The sequence below is a fragment of the Stenella coeruleoalba genome (assembly GCF_951394435.1).
Source record: "Stenella coeruleoalba genome assembly, chromosome: 8".
Lineage (NCBI taxonomy): Eukaryota > Metazoa > Chordata > Mammalia > Artiodactyla > Delphinidae > Stenella > Stenella coeruleoalba.
This window is the reverse complement of record NC_137154.1, coordinates 83,002,074-83,023,515: the sequence shown is the minus strand read 5'-3', so window position 1 is coordinate 83,023,515 and position 21,442 is coordinate 83,002,074. Positions and strand designations below refer to the sequence as shown.

Below are 21,442 nucleotides of genomic sequence, written 5' to 3'. Positions count from 1 at the left end.
ATAAAGGCCATATACAACAAACCCAAAGCAAGCATCATACTCAATGGTGAAAAATTGAAAGGATTTCCACTAAGATCAGGAACAAGACAAGGATGTCCACTCCCGCCACTCATATTCAACGTAGTTTTTGAAGCCCTAGCCATGGCATTCAGAGAAGAAAAAGAAATAAAAGGAATCTAAATTGGAAAAGTAGAAGTAAAACTCTCACTGTTTGTAGATGACGTGATACTATACATAGAGAATCCTAAAGATGCTACCAGAAAACTACTAGAGCTAATCAATGAATGTGGTAAGGTTGCAGGATACAAAATTAATGCACAGAAATCTCTGGCATTCCTATACACCAACAATGAAAAATCAGAAAGGGAAATTAAGGAAACACTCCCATTTACCATAGAAACATAAAGAATAAAATACCTATGAATAAACCTGCCAATGGAGGCGAAAGACTTGTACTCAGAAAACTATAAAACACTGATGAAAGAAATGAAAGATGACATAAACAGATGGAGAAATATACCATGTTCTTGGATTGGAAGAATCAATATTGTGAAAATGACTATACTACCCAAAGCAATCTACAGAATCAATGCAATCCCTATCAAACGACCAATGGCATTTTTCACAGAACTAGAACAAAAAATTTCACAATTTGCATGGAAACACAAAAAACCCCAAATAACCAAAGCAATCTTGGTAAAGAAAATGGAGTTGGAAGGAATCAGGCTCCCCGACTTGAAACTATATCACAAAGCTACAGTAATCAAGACAATATGGTACTGGCACAAAAACAGGAATATATATCAGTGGTACAGGATAGAAAGTGCAGAGAAAAACCCACACACATATGGGCATCTAATTTATGACAAAGGAGGCAAAAATATACAATGAAGAAAAGACAGTCTCTTCAATATGTGGTGCTGGGAAAACTGGACAGCTACATGTAAAAGAATGAAATTAGAACACTCCCTAACACCATACACAAAAATAAACTCCGAATGGATTAAAGACTTAAATGTAAGACCAGACACTATAAAACTCTTAGAGGAAAACATAGGATAAACACTCTATGACATAAACCAAGCAAGATCTTTTTTGATCCACCCCCTAGAGTAATGGAAATAAAAACAAAAATAAACAAATGGGACTTAATTAAACTTAAAAGCTTTTGCACAGCAAAGGAAACCATAAACAAGACAAAAAGACAACCCACAGAATGGGAGAAAATATTTTCTAATGAAACAACAGACAAAGAATTAATCTCCAAAATATACAAACAGCACATGGAGCACAATATCAAAAAAACAAACAATGCAGTAAAAAATGGACAGAAGACCTAAGTAGCCATTTCACCAAAGAAGACAGACAGATGGCCAAGAGGCACATGAGAAGATGCTCAACATCACTAATCATTAGAGAAATGTAAATCAAAACCACAGTGAGGTATCTCCTCACACAGGTGAGAATGACCATTATCCAAAAATGTAGAAACAATAAATGCTGGAAAGGGTGTGGCGAAAAAGGAACCCTCCTGCACTGTTGGTGGGAATGTAAATTGATACAACCACTATGGAAAACAGTATGGAGGTTTCTTAAAAAACTGAAAATAGAACTACCATATGACCCAGCAGTCCCACTACTGGGCATATACACTTAGAAAACCATAATTCAAAAAGAGACAGGTACCACAATGTTCATTGCAGCACTATTTACAATAGCCAGGACATGGAACCAACCTAAATGTCCATTGACAGGTGAATGGATAAAGAAGATATGGAACATATATACAATGGAATATTACTCTGCCATAAAAGAAACGAAATTGAGTTATTTGTATTGAGGTGGATGGAACTAGAGTCTGTCATACTGAGTGAAATAAGTCAGAAAGAGAAAAACAAATACCATACGCTAACGTATATATGTGGAATGTAAAAAAAAATAACATAAAAGGTACTGATTAACCTAGTTGCAGGGTAGGAATAAAGATATAAACATAGAGAATGGACTTGAGGACACAGGGTGGGAGGGGGAAGCTGGGGCGAAGTGAGAGTAGCATCAACATTTATACACTACCAAATGTAAAACAGCTAGTGGGGAGCAGCACAGGGAGATCAGCTCGGTGCTTCGCGCTGATCTAGAGGGGTGGGATAGGGAGGATGGGTGGGAGGCTCAAGAGGGAGGGGAATGGGGACATATGTATGCATATAGCTGGTTCACTTTGTTTTCCAACAGAAACTAATACAGTATTGTGACACAATTATACTCCAATAAATATCTATTAAAAAATATAAAATAAAAACCATAGACATGATTAAAAGACAAAATACAGACTTAAAACTACTTCTCAAAAAAAGAGACATAATTCAGGCTTCTCTGGTGGTGCAGTGGTTGAGAGTCTGCCTGCTGATGCAGGGGACACGGGTTCGTGCCCCGGTCTGGGAAGATCCCACATGCCGCGGAGCAGCTGGGCCTGTGAGCCATGGATGCCGAGCCTGCGTGTCCTGAGCCTGTGCTCCACAACGGGAGAGGCCACAACAGTGATAGGCCCGCGTACCGCAAAAAAAAAAAAAAAAAAAAAACTTAATTCAAAAATGAAAAGGCAGGCCATAAATTGACGAAAATATTTGCAAAATATGTATCTAACAAAAAATGGTTAGTATAAGCATATGAAAAGATGCTCAACATCATTTATCATTGGGGAAATTCAAACCAAAACTACAATGAGATATCATTTCATACCCATTAGGATGGTTGTTGTCAATGAAACAGAAAATAACAAATGTTGGCAAGAATGTGGAGAAACTGGAATGCTTGTGCATTGCTTACGGGAGTGTAAAATGGTGCAGCTGCTATGCAAAACGTTATGGCAGTTCCTCTAAAATTTATAGAAGCACTTATGATTCAGCAGTTCCACTCTTAGATATATACTCAAAAGAATTGAAAGCAGGGACTTAAACAGGTATTTGTACACCCATGTTCATAGTGGCATTACTCACAATAACCAAAAGGTGGAAGCAACACAAGTGTCCATCAACCAATGAATGGATAAACAAAATGTGGCATATACATACAATGGTATATTACTCAGTCTTAAAAATAAATTCTGATACATGCTACAACATAGATAAACTTTGAAAACATTATGGTAATTGAAATAAGCCAGACAGAAGGACAACAATTATACGATTCTACTTATATGAGGTACCTAGAATAGGTAAATTCATAGAGAGAAAGTAGAATAGTGGTTACCATGGGCTTGAGGGAGTACTGGGGAACTATTGTTTAATCAGTACAGAGCTTCTGTTTGGGATGATGAAAAAGTTCTAAAGATAATGGTAATGATTGTACAACAATGTGAATGTACTAAGTGCATTATAAATTGTAAAAATGATAAATTTTATGTTATGTGTATGTTACTACAACTAAAAAAAAGCTTTATGGTAAATGAGAGAATCCAAATACAAAGGACCACATATTCTGTGATTCCATTTATATGAAATGTCCAGAATTGGCAAATACATAGATTTTTCATCCAGAAAGTATATTAGTGTTTGCCTGGGTCAGGGGGACATAGGGGCATTGGGAGGCAATACCTAAGGGGTGCATTTCTTGGGGAGATGAAAATATTCTAAAATTGATTGTGCTGTTTTTTTGACATCTGTGGATACCCTAACAGCCCTTGAATTCTACACTTTAATGGGTGGTACATGAATTATATCTTTAATGGGTGGTACATGAATTATATCTTTAAAAAGCTACTACAAAAATCAATCAATGTAATTCTTCATATTCAGAAAATAAATGAGTAAACCCATGGGAAAAAAAAAAAAAGCTTTTGCACAGCAAAGGAAACCACTGACAAAATGAAAAGACAACCTATGGAATGGGAGAAAATATATGCAAATAATGATAAGGGGTTAATATCCAAAATATATAAACAGCTCATACAACTCAACAGCAGAAAATAAGACAAAACAAACAAAAAACGACTAAAAAATGGTCAGAAGATCCAAATAGACATTTTTCTAAAGGAGACATACAAATCATCAACAGGGACATGAAAAGATGCTCAACGTTGCTAATCATCAAAGAAAGGCAAATAAAAACCACGATGAGGTATCACCTCACACCTGCCAGAATGGCTATCATCAAAAAGACCACAAATAACAAATGTTGGTGAGGCTTTGGAGAAAAGGGAAACCTGGTACACTGTTGGCAAGAATGTAAATTGCTGCAGCCACTGTGGAAAACAGTATGGTAGTTCCTCAAAAAACTAAAAGTAGAACTACCACATAATCCAGTGATTCCACTCCTAGGTATATAGCCAAAGAAAGCAAAAAAAAATTAATTTGAAAATATATATGCACCCCAATGTTCATGGCACCACTATTTACAATAACCAGTACACAGAAGCAACCTAAGTGTGCATCATCAGAAGAATGGATATTGATAATGAATGGATATTGATTATATATATTATATATATGTGATATATATACATATATATATATATATATATCTCACAATGGACTACTTACTATTCAGGGACAAAAAAGAATGAAACTTTGCCACTTGCAATAACATGGATAAACTTGGAGGGTATTATGCTTAGTGAAATAAGTCAGTCAGAGAAAGGCACATGCTGTATGAAATTACTTATAAGTGAAATCTAAAAAGTTCAACAAACTATTGAATATCACAAAAAAAGAAGCAGACTCACAGATATAGAGAACAAACTAGTGGTTGCCAGTGGGGAGAGGAAATGATGGAGGGACAAGATAGGGATAGGGGGTTGAGAGGTACAAACTGCTATGTTTAAAATAAATAAGCTACAAGGATATATTGTACAGCACAGGGAATAGATTTTAGAATAACTATAAATGGAGCATAACCTTTAAAAATTATGTCACTGTTGCACACTTGAAACATATAATATTGTAAATTAACTATACCTCAACTTAAAAAAAAGAAAAAAAAGAAAAAAAAATTTATAACGAAAATAATATAAAATTATGCAGAAATGTCAAGGTTAAAAAACTTATACCAAGCTTCATTTCAAAATGGAAACACTGGGTATTATTAACCACTCTGTAAAATATTTAATAGAAGCCCTGTAAATAAAAGAAAGAAAATTGAAAATCAATACAGACGAAAAACAACATCCCAAAACACTTCATTAAATTCAGCAAGAAATTCATCAATTTTGATTTCTGCTTGGCAATCCAAATTGCTTTAGCCTTCTAACTGTCTTCAGAATTTGTCACAACACTAAAAGAAAATGTTCTCTGAATACAGAAGGATGCCATATTAGAGTGTAAAAAAATAAACATTTTAGCTTTAGCTTCACAGTGTTGGTCATAGATCTTGCACAATCCAATATTACTTTAAGAAACACTGTTATCTTCATAAATTGCATATTGTAACAGGTTATTCAGATTAAAATGATCTATGAAGGCAGAATATGGATCCATCTTCAAGAATGAGGATCCATGAGGACCCAGTGAAGATGACATAAATAATGCATTTCAGGGAGCTATCTTTTTTGCCTCCTCTTTTTACCTTTCTCCCTACTCTGCCTTCACAGTTTTCTCTGGCATAAGATGTAATTCTAATAACCTGGAAAAATGAACCTAAGGAAATAAGCATTTTATCTATTTCTAATAAGCACTGGCTATACAATATTTATATACATACAAATACATGGACATATCAGCATATACATATAAAACATACAACCACTCACCATATATGCTCAGATCAGCTATTTGAGAAAGGGTAATTAACATTTATATTTACTACAATGGACTAGACACTGTCACAAGCATTTTTACATTCATTTAATTTAAAAGCTTAAAAAAATAACTATGAACATAGATAATTTTTTCTTTATTTACAGGTGGTGCAACTGAAGCACAGAGATAAAATAAGTGCTTAAAGGTAGAAAGATGAGAACTCCAAATAATGTACTTAAGATAGCACTGGGATTCCACAATTTTAGCTAAATGGAATGAGAGTGATGTGGAGAAGAATACATTCTCTTCTCTTTTTCTCTCTTATCTCCAGCCTAAGCACTTGACAAAAGAAAAACTACAAATGAGACAAAACCATTGTCAGTTAATTTTTAGGGCATTATGGTATTTTGAAACTGACAATATAATCCCCCCAGTAGAAAAGTTATCAGAACAAAACACTTATCTTTGACTTTCACCTTCCTTCTAAAGAATATAAATTAGTTTTCTACTCATTAAAATTGTGCTAAAAAAATACTATTCCTGCTCTGCAAATAGGTTCATCTGTACCATTTTTCTAGATTCCACATTTATGCATTAATATACAATATTTGTTTTTCTCTTGCATTAATGTATGATATTTGTAACTTCCATCCACGTTTCTACAAATGACCCAATTTTGTTCCTTTTAATGGCTGAGTAATATTCCATTGTATACATGTACCACATTTTCTTTATCCATTCCTCTGTTGATGGACATTTAGGTTGCTTCCATGCCCTGGCTATTGTAAATAATGCTGCAATGAACATTGGGGTGCATGTGAATTTTTGAATTATGGTTTTCTCAGGGTATATGCCCAGTAGTGGGATTACTGGGTCATATGGTAGTTCTATTTTTAGTTTTTTAAGGAACCTATTTTCAAGGCAGGAATAGAGATGCAGACTTAGAGAATGGACATGTGGACACAGGGTGGAGGGGGGTTGGGATGAATTGGGAGATTGGGATTGACATATATGCACTACTACATGTAAAATAGGTAGCTAGTGGGAACCTGCTGTATAAAACAGGGAGCTCAGCTCGGTGCTCTGTGGGGACCTAGATGGGTGGGATGGGGATGCGGTGGGAGGGAGGTCCAAGAGGGAGGGCATATATGTATACATATAGCTGATTCACTTTGTTGTACAGCAGAAACTAACACAACAGTGTAAAGCAACTATACCCCTATATATATATATTACTAATTCCAAAACATTCTGTAGGCTTCTATGAGAGTCATGCCCTGTTGTCAAATGAGTGAGTCAAAAATGTTTATTGAATGAGTGAATAAATGAACTGATTATCTTACTTCAGAAGTTCCTCTCTTCTAGACTTACTAGAAGACACTGTTATCTTATTTCCAATAATATAGCTGCAAAAGTAAATGGCATTGACATTGATGGAAGCCACTAAAAAGAACTAGTATAAATCTTTAGTAGTTTTCAATTTCAAAAGTGTGCACTGATCAATGAAGCAGAAAATATGTAAATCTTAGGGGAAAATGAACCAGTCACTCTCTACTAAATGGAACTGGTATTTATTGCTGGAAAATGGAGTAAAATATATAAATATTTATAAAATTCTAAGAATAACCTAATACCTAAGTACTTTAAAGTGCTATTTTATCATAAGGCAAAATGAGGGGGAAAGGAAGCATTTCATTTTGTTTTTTCCTGCAAAATCCTCAATTCACACTGAAAGGATATTCTTGACATTCTACTTCGTTTTCTGAAGCCTGGCTGAAGTCCAGTGAACAGTGGTTTTAGTAACTCCATACTAATCAAATGTTAAGACAAATCAAACTTCTTGAGGCATAGTGTTCCGTAGCTTTGTAACTTTATATGAGAAACATCTGCTTTCAGCTCTTATCAGGGAGATGATAAGATGATAAGATGATAAGATGGAGATTCAAGTCTGAAAGAGGTCCTTATCAAGTTTACAAAATGCTAGCATATCAGTTGTGCAAAGCCCAAGTGGTCTTCACCAAGATGTCTGAATCCAAAGAGTTTGTCTGATTCTCAATTTCCCTGCGATATTAACAAGTTCACTCAAAACTGAACTCTGATCACCTTATACATAAACCTTTCCATCATGGATATTTAACATCTACTTATATAAAGTAAGTGGGATACATGATCTTAATGGTTTTTCTAGCCCTTTATTGGTATTGTATTTATGGAGGTTTTGAGCTTGTAAAGTCAACAAAGTGCTTCCACTGGTCTTTGAGATTTTCAGAACTCAAGGTGTTCAGCAATTTTCAAATTTTATTCATGCCAAGAGTGCCCCCAAATACAGTCAATTTATTTTCAAGAGTGGATAGAATGAACCTGATAACTCTGGCTTCTCTGTAGGTTTAATTTCTGTTTTAGAATTTAAAAGCTCAGCAGACATCTCTATATTCCTTTGAGGTTGCCATATTTGGTTTCCCTTTGACTCTATAGTGGAGGTTGTATGCATCCTCTGACTCCAAGTCTTTCCTGCCCAGGGAAAAGATGCTAGTTCCCATCAAAGTTTGTCCTGATGCCTATCTTCATACTTGTTACCTGGTATCCAGTTCCCATAATCTTTGTGTCCAGTCCCAAGGTCTTGCATTCCCTAAGAGTAAGCCTGGATTTCTGTTCCTTCCTACTTTGCTGGACTCAGCTCTTCCACCTGGACTTACAATACTTGTATTCCCTTGCCAATATGAACTTTGTGTTGTTGGTTTTTAGATCTCAACATCAGATTCCATGATCTAACAAATTCTGGTCCTGGCATGTCCTGGTTGCCCCATCCTGTCTTTCTACTCTTTCTTCCCAACCCAAGCCTGACACTGATACTCAGCGTTTAACTCTACAAACATTTGTAAACCAGGTTTGGAGTTTGTGATGGGAATGCCTCTCTACTCCCACCCCAGGAGAGGAAAGTATTTTATTACTAACATGCTTTAGAGTTGCCTGGCCAAGGTGATTTTAAAAAATATCAACTTTTATTGTTTCATTCTTTTAAAATTATACTCCTTATTGCCTGCACTTGGGATCACTGATCCCACTGTTTCCTTGGTACACTACTTCTCCATAAGAGAAATTAAGGGAGAAGATGCTAGCTAGTTTCTGAGAAAAAGAGAGTATGGCAAATGGAAGAGTCCCTAACTTTTAAAGATGCAGCTTCTCAGAACTCTGAACTATTTGCGACTCAAGAGATGGGAGTGGAATTGGGTTATGTTGTCATAATGTTTTCCTTATCATTTGATAGTACAACTATAGTTACTGATCACGTAAAATAGTTTTGAAACAGTTTCCACTTTTGCTATTATTTGATCTTTGTCTAGATCTTTTTCCACAGCCTAAAACTTGTGGGAAAATTGGAGATTTTTAGAATCAGACAAGTGTCGGTTCAAATTCTGATTCAATAGCAATATTATCTGGATTATTTAACTTCTCTGAAATTTAGATTATTTATCTGAAAATGGAGATAATGTAACAAGTCCACATGTTAGTCATGGAGTATTAAATGAGATCATATTTTATTCTTTTCTAATAAGCACTGAGTACACTTTATTTATGTACATACAAAAACATACAAAATAATCACATAATACATACACACTCCCATATGTCCAAATGTACCTAACTGAGAAAAAAATGACAACTAACATGTCCATTTACTACTATACACCAGGTGCTAATCTTAACTTTACAGTTTATAGAACGGGAGGGAAATTAAGAAAGTGTTAAAGGTGAAAAGGTGAGCGCTATAAGGAATGTATTTAAGACAGCACTGGGAAACTGCAGCCTTGGCTGAATGCAATAAGAGGAGCATGGAGAAAGATTCATCATCCTCTTTACTTCTCCTCTATTTCAAACTAAAGGGCTTGGCAAAGACAAAAATATAAAATGAGGCAAAACTCACATTATGTTGCTTCAACATCCAATACTATTATTACTACATTTAGTTATTATTTATTATTATCTATATACAATTGACTTAAATAGTTAGAGTTACTTGTTCTTTATTTTATTTATTCTCTACCTCCTATAAAACCTGAGGAGCAAAATATTATATATTATGTTGACTATTTGCTGAATATTTGCTTTTCTAATTATGAGATCAAAATTATAATCCATGCTTCCTTCAATTTATCTTGTTCTTATTTAGCAGTCATACACCTGTAACATCTTGCCAGTCAAGCATTTTTAAAGACTAATTTTCTCAATGCTTGCAATATGCACAGTAAAATATACAGCATCTTCCTTAACCTCCTACTTTATAGGAAGCTTGATTATTTTAGCAGAACCTTCTTATTATGGCCTAATTTTGTTAAATTCTGTCATTATAATTCATCACTGCATCATATCCCTTATGATAGGAAAACATGAGATAAGATGATCAAGAGAAGGGCAACAAATAAATTTAGAGACTGGAGTCTTGTTGCATGTAACAGACTTTGAATGCCCCCTGTGAGGCCCTCTCTCTAGTTCTCTAGTTCTTTTTTCTTAACATTCAGCTTTACTTGGTTTCCTTTCACTTTTCTAACATAAAACAAAAGTGAGTTATCCCTTATTTATCTCTGTGGTATAATTATTCCACCAAAAATTCTACACATACTTTAAATCCAACAAAATACTTATGAATTTTATAAAATCAGCAGATTTATAATCCTTAAAAAATTCTGTCATCTTTGGGATTTTTTCAATAGCAATTAAAATTTTAGCAAATAGTTCTTGGTATAAAATAGCACTCTGTAAATATTCTAGAAAATAAGCTGGAAAGATTACAATAATTAGAAACCTTAAATTAGGCTGGTCAGATCGAGAATTTCTAAATTATATACCTCTAATGTAGTTATCATAATGTATTGATACTTCATTTTATCCTAAACAAGGGTAATATTCTCTTTATTTGTCCTTCCGTCTCTCTGGCCATATCATTAATCTGGCTTCAGCACATATTGTGTTTCCCGGTCTGGATCCCCCAGATTCAACCTCCATAAGCCTGAGTAAACATCAAAGCCACCATATACACCTATCATACCAGATACATATACACACTAGTATTGGAGATACATTAAAAATACCTGGCTCTGTTGATGGTTTCCTTTGCTGTGCAAAATATTTTAAGTTTAATCAGGTCCCATTTGTTTATTTTTTGCTTTTGTTAACATTAGGAGATAGATCCCCAAAAATATTGCTGAAATTTCTGTCAAAGAATGTTCTGCCTATGTTTTCCTCTAGGAGTTTTATAGTATCCAGCCTTACATTTAGGTCCTTAATCCATTTTGAGTTAATTTTTGTATATGGTGTTAGAGAATGTTCTAATTTCATTCTTTTACAAGTAACTGTCCATTTTTCCCAGCACGACTTATTGAAGAGAATATATTTTCTCCATTGTATATCCTTGCTTCCTCTGTCACAGATTAATTGACTAAAACTGTGTGAATTTACTTCGGGGTTCTCTGTTATGTTCCACTGATCTATGTGTCTGTTTTTGTGCCAGTACCATATGGTTTTGATGACTGTAGCTTTGTAGTATAGTCTGAAGTCAGCTATGGAGTTGTTTCTTCTAGCTCCATTTTTCTTTCTCAAGATTGTTTTGGCTATTTGTGGTCTTTTGTGTTTCCACATAAATTTTAAAATTATTTGTTCTAGTTCTGTAAAAAATGTCATTGGTGTTTTGATAGGGATTGCATTAAATCTATAGATTGCCTGATGTAGTATGGTCCTTTTAACAATATTGATTCTTCCAATCCAATAACACAGTATATCTTTCCATCTGTTTGTGTCATCCTCAATATCTTTCATCTGTGTCTTATAGTTTTCCGAGTACAGGACTTTTACCTCCTTAGGTAGGTTTATTCCTAGGTATTTTATTCTTTTTGATGCAATGGTAAATGGAAGTTTCTTTAATTTCTCTTTCTGATATTTTGTTGTTAGTGTATAGCATGCAACAGATTTCTGTATATTGACTTTGTATCCTGTAACTTTACCAAATTCATTGATGAGCTCTAGTAGTTTTCTGGTGACATCTTTAGGTTTTTTATTTATAGTATCATGACATCTGCAAACAGTGACAGTTTTGCTTCTTCTTTTCCAATTTGGATTCTTTTTATTTTCTTTTCTTCTTATGATTGTCATGTCTAGGACTTCCCAAACTATGTTGAATAAAAGTGGTGAGAGTGAACATCTTTGTCTTGTTCCTGATCTTAGAGGAAATGCTTTCATCTTTTCACCATTGAGTATAATGTACGACGTTAGTTGTTGGGTTTTCATATATGGCCTTTTACATGTTAAGGTATGTTCTCTCCATGCCAATCTTCTGAACACAGAAGATATTTGCAAATGATATGACCAATAAGGGGTTAAAATCCAACACATATAAACAGCTTATAAAACTCAACATCAAAAACACAAACAACCTGATTAAAAATGGGCAGAAGAACTGAATAGACATTTTTCCAAAGAGGAAATGCAGATGACCAACAGGCACATGAAAAGATGCTCAATATTGCTAATCATAAGAGAAATGCAAATCAAACCCACAACAAGATATCACCTCACACAGGTCAGAATGGCTATCATCAAAAAGAAAACAAATAACAAATGTTAGCAAGGATGTGAAGAAAAGGGAACCCTCTTACACTGTTGGTGGGAAAGTAAATTGGTGCAGCCACTGTGCGGGTAAATTGGTGCAGCAGTAACCAGTTTTGAGGTTGCTCAAAAAACAAAATACAGAACTACAAAATGATCCAGCAATTCCACACCTGGGTATATATCATAAAGAAACAAAAAGAGTAATTCAAAAAGATTCTTGCACCCCAAAGTTGCTAGCAACATTATTTACAATTGCCAAGGAATGGAAGCAACCTAAGCGTCCATCAACAGATGAATGGATAAAGATGTGGTATATGTAGACAACAGAATACTACTCAGCCATAAAAAGAATGAAATTTTGCCATTTGTAGCAACATGGATGGACTTAGAGAGCATTATGCTAAGTGAAATAAGTCAGACAGAGAAAGACAAATACTGTATGATATCACTTACATATGGAATCTAAAAAATACAACAAACTAGTGAATAAAACAAAAAAGAAGCAGACATCACAGATATAGAGAACAAACTAGTTGTTACCAATGGGGAGAGTGAACAGAGGAGCGGCAAAATTGGGATGGGGTAAAAAAAGGGGTACTGTGGTACTGTATAAAATCATATGTATGAAACTTTTGAAAACTGTAAAGCGCTATAGGATTTAAAGGATCGTACATTCAATTAAAAAAACAAATTAAAAAAACACACCTGGCTCTGGTATCATTTTACCTTATAATTTATTGCTAAAATTTCATAAGAAAGTTCAGTTTAAGAGAATCTGTGAACCTAACTGTTTTGTTTACTTTTCAATATATATATGAAATATGGAAAGCAGAGTCTTGAGTACCTGAGAATGAGTAGATCCATTCTGTAATTTAAAACATGCTGATAATTATTTATAACTATATGAACCTTATCAGTTTAATAAAATATAGGAAAATTTGAAGTCATTCAGTATATTCCCACAGATTTTCTTTTTCTGTGAGGTATCCTAGCTTATCTCCAGGGAAGGAAGACTTGATGTCTGTAAAATGAACTGTATTTTTAAAACTTGAAATTGTTTTTGTACCCTCAGAAGATATCACATTTTTTCTTTTCTCAAAGCCAAACTGATACTTATATTTAAATCAGGGATTTCCATGTTTTGCCAGAAAAGAATCTATTTTTCATGCTCATTTAGTTGCACAGACTTAGAGCCACAAAAACATATGACTACTTTAGCTGAAGGAAACTAACACTGCAAATCAATGATTTAGAAGGAAGTGATTGTGGTTGCAGAGCTTGGTGCAATAGTGCCCAAAGTCTGGAGAATTCTCTGGTGGTCCAGTGGTTAAGACTCCATGCTATCACTGTCATGCAGGTTCAATCCCTGGTCAGGGAACTATGATCCCACAAGCAGGGTGGCCAAAAAAAATAGTGCCCAAAGTCTGAAGGAAAAAGAGTGCTGGAAATTCAGGACAATCTGCTCTCTCTTCTGGAATTGACAGTGATAGACTCATCATGTCTCTGGTTTAGGACCAGACATTTGGCTGCCTATGCCATAAATTACATAAAAATAAACTATAAAGAAGTTAAATATAATTTATAAAAACTCTTATTTTGTATAACAAAGCAAATCCTCATACATATGTCACACTGAGGGTTTACCACTCAGAAGAGGCTTTCTAAAATATTTAACACTGGTTGTATATCATACATAATGGAACTAGTGAACATCTTTCCATAAAGGAGATACACCTAAATGAAAACACCCTCTGGATCATAATATGAAACTAAAATGTGAAACAGATTCTTTCTGAATCTGTTTATGTGTAGATCATACTATGAAAGAAGTAGAAGTCTAGATGATTAGTAAAGAAGAAAAAAAAATCTAAAATTCACTAGTTTGTTTGTACTAAAAGTAATTGCTGTCCTCCATATTAAAAACAAAAAGCCATGCACCCTGACATTTTGCAATCCATGTGAAATTTTATGTAAAGTTACAGTTATTCAATACATAGACATGAAGCTGAATCACTCAAAATATTACTATAATTTTAATAAGAAATTAATAAGGAGTTTGCCAAATTAGACTAACATATGATGACTTGTATACATTTTCAAAACTCTTCCATTAAGTAGCTTGGAAAATTAAGGTGCTTACAACTAAAAACCATTGGTTATTTGGATAATAGCTAGAATATTTACATGTATTCTTTCAGAATTAGAGGGACCTCAATTAATTGACAGTGAAGAGCAAAATACCGATTAACCATGATTTAACTCACAATGCAATGCATGTTTTAACATAAATTGCTGTTTCCTTTTAACTGCCAATATAAAACTTTTACTTTATATCATAATCCTACTCTTTAGGAAAAACTAATTATATGGTTAAAAGTTGCCTAGATTTCAGCAAGTTTATTTATTTATTTTTGATAATAATGAATTTAGAGTACTAGTTCTATAGAATTTTTCCTTACTGAGCAATATCATGATTCACAGTTAGTTTATCAATAGTATAAATCAACTCATAACGAAAGTTTACTCATAGAGCAGAAATACTTGTATTCTGTATAAATACTGATATTTCTAAATTAAAATTATCCACAATTTACTATCAAGTTTCAAAAGAGAAATAGATTGTATGCTTGTAATTTAATGAAGATGACAATTTACTACTAAAAAGTATTTATATATAAGTAACTAAACCCCATTACCTTATAAATATCCAAAAATCCACATTGGTGGTCAAATCTTGTGTACAGTTCATTCAGCATGCTGATTACTTGCATGGGGGTACACTGGGCACATATGGCTGTGAAGCCAACAATGTCTGAAAAGAGCATGGTGACATCATCAAACTTTCTGGCTTGCACTTGCTGCCCTTGCCACAATTGCTGGGCTACATCACCAGGGAAAATAGAATATAGAAGATCCACTGTTTTTTTTTTCTCTTCTTCTAGGGCCTGGTGAGTTCTTTCTAAAGTTGCTTTTAATTTATCCATCCTCTTCTTCAAGCCATCTTGGGCCTTTGCCTGCTCACCAACCAAAATTACATCTCGGGTAGCATCATGGATAGGGATGTCCGAGAGATGCAGCCCTCGTCCCATGAGTTCATCCAACTTGTCCACACATGGAGAACCCAAGAATAAAATAGAATTTGATTCTGAGACATGGATCATTTGTCCTTTAACTTCCATCACCTGCAAAATTAACACAGAATTTTGATCAGCATTATTCACATAGTAGGTTCACAAAAATTAATTTATTGTCTGATGGAGAGGAAGAATAAGAAATTAGCTCTATTGAATTTCTGCATCCATACAGGCAAATTTAAATGTGATTTATGGCCAATATAAGTTATGATTCTAAATAGAAACATTTGTTATTATTTCCCACTTGGTCACTTTCTTAACACAATGGAAAGGAAGGAAGATCAATGAGAAATGAAACAGCAAAACATTTTCAGTCAAAATGAAATTGCACCCAGGTACATCATGAAACTGGTTCATGAGCCAGTTCAAAAACTTTCAACCTGCTTAGTAATAGTAGAATTAGGATAAATCCATCTGTCAATATAACTGCCTTTAACTGTCATTAAAATAATACTCAGAAAATAAGTTCAGGAGACTAAATGAATACAAATAATTGTTTAGCCTTATGTAAGTCATTTTTCACCAGCTGTAGTCCTATGAAAATATATTAGACTTTGCACTGACTAGATTAGTTGACAATTCATTTGTTCTTAAAAATAAAAAATTATACTAGATGTCATTAAGCCAGCCAGTATTACCAGAAAATAACAATCAACTAGCATGTTCAATATAAGCTAAAAATAGCCCTCCAAGTTGGGACAGTATTAAAGGAATTCAGTTAATAAGATAAAGAATCTGAAGATGTAGTAATTTAAATCTATCCCTCCTTTCTGTACTATTTGACTGGAGAATTTGAGAACTGATGTTTAATGAAAAATTTCATGAACACTGGTTTATGCTATTTTAGCTTGGTTCCCCAAGGAACACTCAGAGGGGATAAGCATCAGTAGGGAAGGAAGGAAGACTTAGGATATGGTTATGCAAATATAGTTATTTGGGTTAGGATAAGATATTTCAGCACATCTGGAGAGGAAGCTAGTTGTAATTACCTGGAGAGAACAGCCTATAAGTAGACCAACTGAGACTGTGCAACAGTTTTATCTATGTCACTTTCCCCAACTACATGGAATGTGTTCAATACATTTATTTTCTTTTGTTCTTCATAGCATGATGTAGTTAGGCTAGTTGATGAAATTGGAGGCATAGAACAAATATGGGGTAAAACTAAAGAGATTTGGATTTGTAAGCCTGCAAATGTTTTACTTTGTTCCCCCTGCACCATTTACCAAGATCTAGTCTACATAAGGAAATAAAATTGAATCCTTGCTTCATGTTATATCTTTAATGAAATGAAATATTCACTTTTTTATAAAAAGATTCTGCAAGTGTTCAGTATTTCAGCATTTTTTACATAATAATCTCATTTATTCATTGAAGTGTTTATTGAGTGTTTGCTATTTACTAGTACTTCTCTGGATGATAAACATAAAAAGATAAAACAAGTTTCCTCTTTTCAAAGTTAGCACAGTATGGAAGGGAGAGCCAAATCTATATAGCCCATAGAATAGAATGAAGAAGACCCTTCAATTCCCAATTTAAGGTGGGCTCTCAAAAGACTACAGGCTATAGTTTGAATACAAAGAAAGTAGTTATCCTGAAAAGTATTTCCAGATTATTACATATATGCCTGATATGCTTTTTTGGGGGAGGGGTTTGTTAGTGATATATACTTGTTAGAATATTAAAGGTGTAATAAAGAAGATACACATAATGTATAACCTCATAGTTTAACAATTAGTACTTTAATTTTTTTTCTTATGATTTAAGGCAAACCTCTGATATTCATAGATTTAGACCTCCATCTGGTCTCTCCCTTTTTTCTCGGATTTCTTTCTAATTATTTTCTTTTCCTTCTACATCTTACTTTCTTCTCTCTTCTCCTCTTTGTTCTTTGACCTTACTTTTTTTTTTTTTTCCCAATATGCTATCTTCATTCAGTCTTTATCTCTCCTGCTTGACTGGTTTTCTTTCTCATCACTGGTTTCTTTCATCTTCCTCACTGGTGTTTCCTTTTTCTTTTTCTTTCTCTTTTTTCTCTATGTATTAATCTCCACATTTACCATCACAAATGGACCTTTTCCTTTTCCACCTTTGCTTTCACCTCCCTTTTTATTTTAAATATGAAATCAGTATATGTATACAGGCATAAACAATATTATACATTATTTGCCATGTGTAATAAATAAGAGTGTTTTTCTTTAACTTACAAAGAAGCTGAATGCAATATGTTATATTCCACCTCAAAAAAACAAAACATATTCTTGATTTATATATGGCATTAGTTCATTTTTTGAAGTCTCTGAATCAGCAGAGCCTGAGAGAATAAAATAATCGATTACTTCTTACATAACAGAAAAAAAAATTCATGAAAGAGAAACCACAATATACATGGTATATAACTTAATTTTAGAATATTTTTCATCAGTGAATTTTTTCCTTATTTATAATTGGGCAAATATCACTGGAGCATTTGTGTCTCTGTCATAAATACAGGTTTAGCCTAATTGGAAAATAATATAAATTAGTATTCTTGAATTGTTTTTGCTTTATTATAATTATAAATTCAGATATTCACCATGATTGCATTTATTGATTTAGCAGTATGCACAACTATTATAGGAACTATGTATTTTTATGTGGAGGAGACAAATTTGTGAACAACTACATTAAATTAAAACATCCCCTTAAGGTTTTATTGCATTCTAAATTATATTAAAGGGCTTCCCTGGTGGTGCAGTGGTTGAGAGTCCGCCTGCCGATGCGGGGGACACGGGTTCGTGCCCTGGTCCGGGAGGATCCCATATGCCACGGAGCGGCTGGGCCCATGGGCCATGGCTGCTGGGCCTGCACGTCCGGAGCCTGTGCTCCACAGTGGGAGAGACCGCAGTGGTGAGAGGCCCGCGTACCACACACACACAAAAAAATTATATTAAAGTTTTAATAAAATAGCATAAGGCATAATGAAAATAAACTGTCTTTAAATCTATCAGATTTCATAAATTGGTAAGCATAATACAGGGGAATGGGCTAAAAATTAGAATGGAGCTGACAGAGAATAGAATCAGCGAGGATAGTTCCATAGAATTTACTCAATCTGAACAAGGAAAATAGACTGAAAAAAATAAACAGAGCTTCAGGGACCTGTAGCAAAATAACAAAAAATCCAATATTCATATCATGGGAGTCCTAGAAGCATTTGAAGTAATAATGGCTGAAAGTGTCTCAAATCTGATAGAAGATATAAATGCTCAGAATCAACAAGCTATGTGAATATCTAGTAGGATAAAACCAAAGAAATCAATCTCAAGACATATTATAATTAAATTTTGAAAACTAAATTCAAAGAAAATATCTTGAAAACAGTCACAGAGAAAAGATGTACTACTTGTAGGGAACACTAATTTGAATGGCAGTTGATTTCTCATCTGAAACTATGGAGGTCAAAAGAAAGCAGTACATTTTTTTAGATACTGAAAGAAAAGAAGTGTCAATTGCAAATTCTATGTCTGGGGTAACTACTCTTGAAAAATGAAGGGGGAATAAAGACATTGTCAATTGAAGGAAAGCTAAAAGTCTTTGTCCTAACAGAACAGCTAAAGAAAGATCTTAAAATTGAATGAAATAAGAGAAATAATGTTCTAAGGAGAATCAGGAAGGGAGAAAAGAAAAGGATGGAAAGACTAAAAATACTGGTAAATACAATATTATCCTTCTCCTCATAAGCTGTCTAAATCACATGTGATGATTGCAACAAAAATTATAACACTAATGATTCTCATTACAAGTGTCCTCCTTATAAGAGAAAAGCAGAGGGAGATTACACACACACACACACACACACACACGCACAAAGACAGTGTGAAAAAGACAAAGATTGGAGTGATGCAATCACAAACCAAGAAATACCAAGGCATGCCAGTAGGCACCAGAAGCTAGAAAGGTCAAGAAACCTATTCTCCTCCAGATCCTGTGGAAAGAGCAAGGAGCTATCCACACTTTGATTTTAGATTCTGACCTCTAGGGCTGTGAAAGAATAAATTTCTGTTGTCTTACACTACCCAGTTTGTGGTTATTTGTTACAGTAGCCACAGGAAACTGATACAGATCAGAACAACAAACTCAACAAATAAGATCTAATTGAGAGATATAGGGTGATCCACCCAACAGCAGAAGAATACATGTTTTTCAAAGAACCTGTGTAACATACACTAAGATTGACCATATTGTAGGCCATGAAACAAACACCACAACAAATTTTTAAAATTCAAATTATATGGAATATGTTCTCTGACCACATGGAATAAAACTAGAAGTAAAGACATATTCATAATAGCCAAACATTGGAAACAATCCAGACGTATTTCAGTGGGTGAATGGTTAAACCAAACATGAGACACTATTCAGCAATATAAAGAAATTATCTATTGATATAGGCAAAATATTAGGTAAACTTGTAGGGAATTATGATAAATGAAAAATTGCTGGGGGAGGAACCAAGATGGCAGAGTAGAAGAATGTGCTCTCACTCCCTCTTGCGAGAACACCAGAATCAAAACTAGCTGCTGGACAATCATCGACAGGAAGACACTGGAACTTACACACAAAGATACCCCACATCCAAAGACAAAGGAGAAGCCACAATGAGATGGTAAGAGGGGCACAATCACAGTAAAATCAAATCCCATAACTGCTGAGTGGATGACTCACAGACTGGAGAACACTTATACCACAGAACTCCACCCACTGGAGTGAAGGTTCTGAGCCCCACGTCAGGCTTCCCAACCTGGGGGTCTGGCAATGGGAGGAAGAATTCCTAGAGAATCAGACTTTGAAGTCTAGTGGGAATTGATAGCAGGACTTCGAAAGGACTGGGGGAAACAGAGACTCCACTCTTAGAGGTCACACACAAAGTAGTGTGCGCATTGGGACACAGGGGAAGGAGCAGTGACCCCAGGGGAGACTGAACCAGACCTACCTGCTAGTGGTGGAGGGTCTCCTGCAGAGGTGGGAAGTGGCTGTGGCTCACCGTGGGGATATGGACACTGGAAGCAGAAGTTCTGGGAAGTACTCCTTGGTGTGAGCCCTCCCAGAGTCTGTCATTAGCCCCACCAAAGAGGCAGGTAGGCTTCAGTGTTGGGTTGCTCAGGCAAAACAACCAACAGGGAGGGAACCCAGCCCCACCTATCAACATTCAAGTGGATTAAAGTTTTAATGAGCTCTGCCCAACAGAGCAAGAGTCAGCTCCACCCACAACCAGTCCCTCCTATCAGGAAACTTACACAAGTCTCTTAGATAGCCTCATCCATCAGAGGGTAGATAGCAGAAGCAAGAAGAACTACAATCCTGCAGCCTGTGGAACAAAAAACACATTCACAGAAAGATAGACAAGATGAAAAGGCAGAGGGCTATGTACCAGGTGAAGGAACAAGATAAAACCACAGAAAAACAACTAAATGAAGCGCAGATAGGCAACCTTCCAGAAACAGACTTCAGAATAATGATAGTGAAGACGATCCAGGACCTCAGGAAAAGAATGGAGGCAAAGATTGAGAAGATGCAAGAAATGTTTAACAAAGACCTAGAAGAATCAAAGAACAAACAAACAGAAATGAACAATTCAAAAACTGAAATGAAAACTACACTAGAAGGAATCAATAGCAGAATAACTGAGGGAGAAGAACAGATAAGTGACCTGGAAGACAGAATGGTGGAATTCACTGCTGCAGAACAGAATAAAGAAAAAAGAATGAAAAGAAATGAAAAGAGCCTAAGAGACATCTGGGACAACATTAAAGGCAACAACATTTGCATTATAGGGGCCCCAGAAGGGAGAGAGAGAGAGAAAGGACCAGAGAAAATATTTGAAGAGATTATAGTCGAAAACTTCCCTAACATGGGAAAGGAAATAGCCACCCAAGTCCAGGAAGTGCAGCGAGTCCCATATAGGATAAACCCAAGGAGAAACATACCCAG

General features: G+C 34.9%; 1 protein-coding gene across 4 annotated transcripts in view; it reads right to left on the bottom strand.

Annotated features, from left to right (window-relative positions):
* GUCY1A2 (guanylate cyclase 1 soluble subunit alpha 2) overlaps positions 1-21,442 on the bottom strand; it is a 426,827-nt gene that overhangs the window by 206,914 nt on the left and 198,471 nt on the right. For all 4 annotated transcript variants that reach the window (XM_079928804.1, XM_079928806.1, XM_079928807.1 and 1 more), the window contains exon 5: positions 15,032-15,517. In XM_079928804.1, the coding sequence (XP_079784930.1) occupies positions 15,032-15,517 (486 nt within the window). The remainder of the gene's footprint in view (positions 1-15,031; positions 15,518-21,442) is intronic.